The sequence below is a fragment of the Sinocyclocheilus anshuiensis genome, unplaced genomic scaffold (assembly GCF_001515605.1).
Source record: "Sinocyclocheilus anshuiensis isolate Anshui unplaced genomic scaffold, SAMN03320099.WGS_v1.1 scaffold968, whole genome shotgun sequence".
NCBI lineage: Eukaryota > Metazoa > Chordata > Actinopteri > Cypriniformes > Cyprinidae > Sinocyclocheilus > Sinocyclocheilus anshuiensis.
In genome coordinates this window covers 119194-121682 of record NW_015549636.1, presented here as the reverse complement: position 1 = coordinate 121682, position 2489 = coordinate 119194, and the positions used below count along the sequence as shown (strand labels likewise).

The 2489-nt window shown below is 37.0% G+C and overlaps 1 protein-coding gene across 1 annotated transcript in view; it reads right to left on the bottom strand.

The window, feature by feature from the left end:
- The window catches only part of b3gntl1 (UDP-GlcNAc:betaGal beta-1,3-N-acetylglucosaminyltransferase-like 1), a 21905-nt gene that overhangs the window by 16818 nt on the left and 2598 nt on the right, over positions 1 to 2489 (bottom strand). Inside the window, exons 3-4 of the mRNA XM_016448774.1 lie at positions 1795 to 1894; positions 1287 to 1351 (exon numbers count right to left, since the gene is read on the bottom strand). Coding sequence (XP_016304260.1) covers positions 1287 to 1351; positions 1795 to 1894 — 165 coding nt within the window. The remainder of the gene's footprint in view (positions 1 to 1286; positions 1352 to 1794; positions 1895 to 2489) is intronic.

Below are 2489 nucleotides of genomic sequence, written 5' to 3'. Positions count from 1 at the left end.
ATATATATATATATATATATATATATATATGTATGTGTGTGTGTGTGTGTGTGTGTGTTATATCATAGTATTTGTTTACATTATATTTTAATAATATATTATTTTAATAATGTATATTTACTATACAATATTTAATATTTTGAATTAGCTTTTATTTTTATATTTTCTGTTTCAATTTATTTTAGGTTTAGAAATTCTCTTAAGCGATTTTGTTATTTGTATTAGTTTTTCCTTTCTGAAATATTTCTATTTATCTTTAATTTGTATTTATTTTGGTTTTAATTTGAGTAATTTCAGTATTTCAACTTATTTATTTAGTTAACTTAAGTTTCTAATTTTCTTTTTTTTAGTTTTTCCACCTACTATTTCTATCAATAAATCTGAATAGCTTTAGTTAACAGTAATAATAATAAAAAGGTTTTCTTTTTTTTTTTAATCTCCAAAAATACTATGAACTCATATAATGCTTTGAGTGAGAAACAGACTGAAATTGGGACTATTTTTAAAGTGCTTTTTGTCGCTTGATGGAGTTGATCGCTTGTATGGAAATGAGCAGCTTGAACATTCAACTAAACGTCTCCTTTTAAGCTCCACAGAACCGACCTGAGAACGAGTGAAGGATGAGAGAACTGCTCATCTGTGTGAAGCGCTGCTGTGAATCTGAAGAGCAAGGGAAAGCTTGTTAGTCTCGCTCTCACGCCCTTTCTTGCGACAGAGCTAGACATGTTCGGCTCCAGCGGCTCCGCAGGAGAGACTCTTACAGATACATCAGCTTCACGATCTCAGATCTGATTACACAATATCACAGCGAGGGCACATGCTGAACAGTACAACACTAAATCACTAACACAAGCGTATATGTTCGGTTTTATCATCATTATTATGGACTGCACTGCCAGCAAACGCAGCACAAAAACAACAGAAGTCAATGGAAAGCCTCCAGTATGTGTGAATTTCTCATGAATTTCACTCACACCGCAGGGGACTCACACACTCAATCTGAAGCATGTGTTTCTGTATTGAGTATCACAGTGACTCACTGGCTCTCGGTCGACATGAAACACAACAGAGGCCATCGTGAACCCAACAAAAAGGTGGAATAGATTTACATGCATATATGAACATGTTTTACCTTCTCACACACGCTTCAGTCATTCATTGAGCTCCTCTGACAGCTCTGTCAAACACACGCCTTCATTAGGAGTGTATTTACACTCACAGGTGGTACATGTCTCTCACACACACACACACACACACACACACTCTCCTCACACACACACACTCACCGCGTCCTGAAAGCAGAGGAATCGTCCGGAGCTCTGACGCACCGCCTGGTTTTTAGCAAATCCAACCCATATATTACATAAACATGCTGACAATGTTCTTCTTATCAACTTACTCTTGGAGCCAATAAACGTCAGCTGTGGTTTGTATTTCTGAGGCTCATTATGGACAGGCTGCTGTCACACTCATCACCTGTTTTTGTGTAATATCTGCTACATTAGTTGAGTTAATCCGGTTAAGATGGCCTACGCTCTCACACACAGATCTCAGTGTGTGTGTGTGTGTGTGTGTGTGTGTGTGTGTGTGATGCTGAAAGTTCGGTATGCTGAACACGGAGAGGTTTTGAGCTCCCAACATCAGCTAAACACTGATAAGAAACTTCTTTTGATTCCTGAAGCGCACGGACAGAGTGTGTGTGTCTGTTTAACGTCACATGAGCTCCGCACATGTGTGTCATCATAACTGGGTGAATGTGAAGACAGGAACGAACACACACACACACATACACACCTCCGCGTGGGCTGGGTGAGCTGTGGCCTGAGATCAGAATGGGAAGACCTCTGTCCTCGAACCTCTGCCTCCATCTCTCCAGCAGCTCTCGAGAGTTATCCTGACACACACATATGAGACTAGTGTTGTCACGGTACCAAAATTTGAGTATTCGGTACCAATACCAGTGAAAATCCACGGTTCTCGGTACCAATTTCGGTACCAAAGCAAAACACAAAAACATGCTAATTTAACAACATTTTTATTAATAACGTTAAACAAAAATTAAATGTACAAAACCAATGCCATTCTTTATACTTATTTAAAATTGTTTCAAGTTTTTCCACAAGTAATAAAAGTATGAAAAAAGTAAGTCATAGTTCTGCTGCCACTGAAAAACATCTGTAAACTGTTGTCTGTTTTAGGGTTTGCTGGTGTGTTTCAGGATCTTCCTCAGTCTGCAGCTGTAAAAGAACAATATAATATACTTCAGTAAAGCAATGGGCTGAGTCTGACCAAATGCAACATAAGATCATTGACACCAGCTAAAATATAACTTTTCAGTAAATAACAAACCTCAGCTTTTATAATAAATTTAGATAGAATTACATTTATTAAGTGTATATCAAATAGATGGAAACTGTAGTATTAAAAACACTTTACAATAAGATTTTATTTGTTAGATAACATGACCTAACAATAAACAATAGTTATAT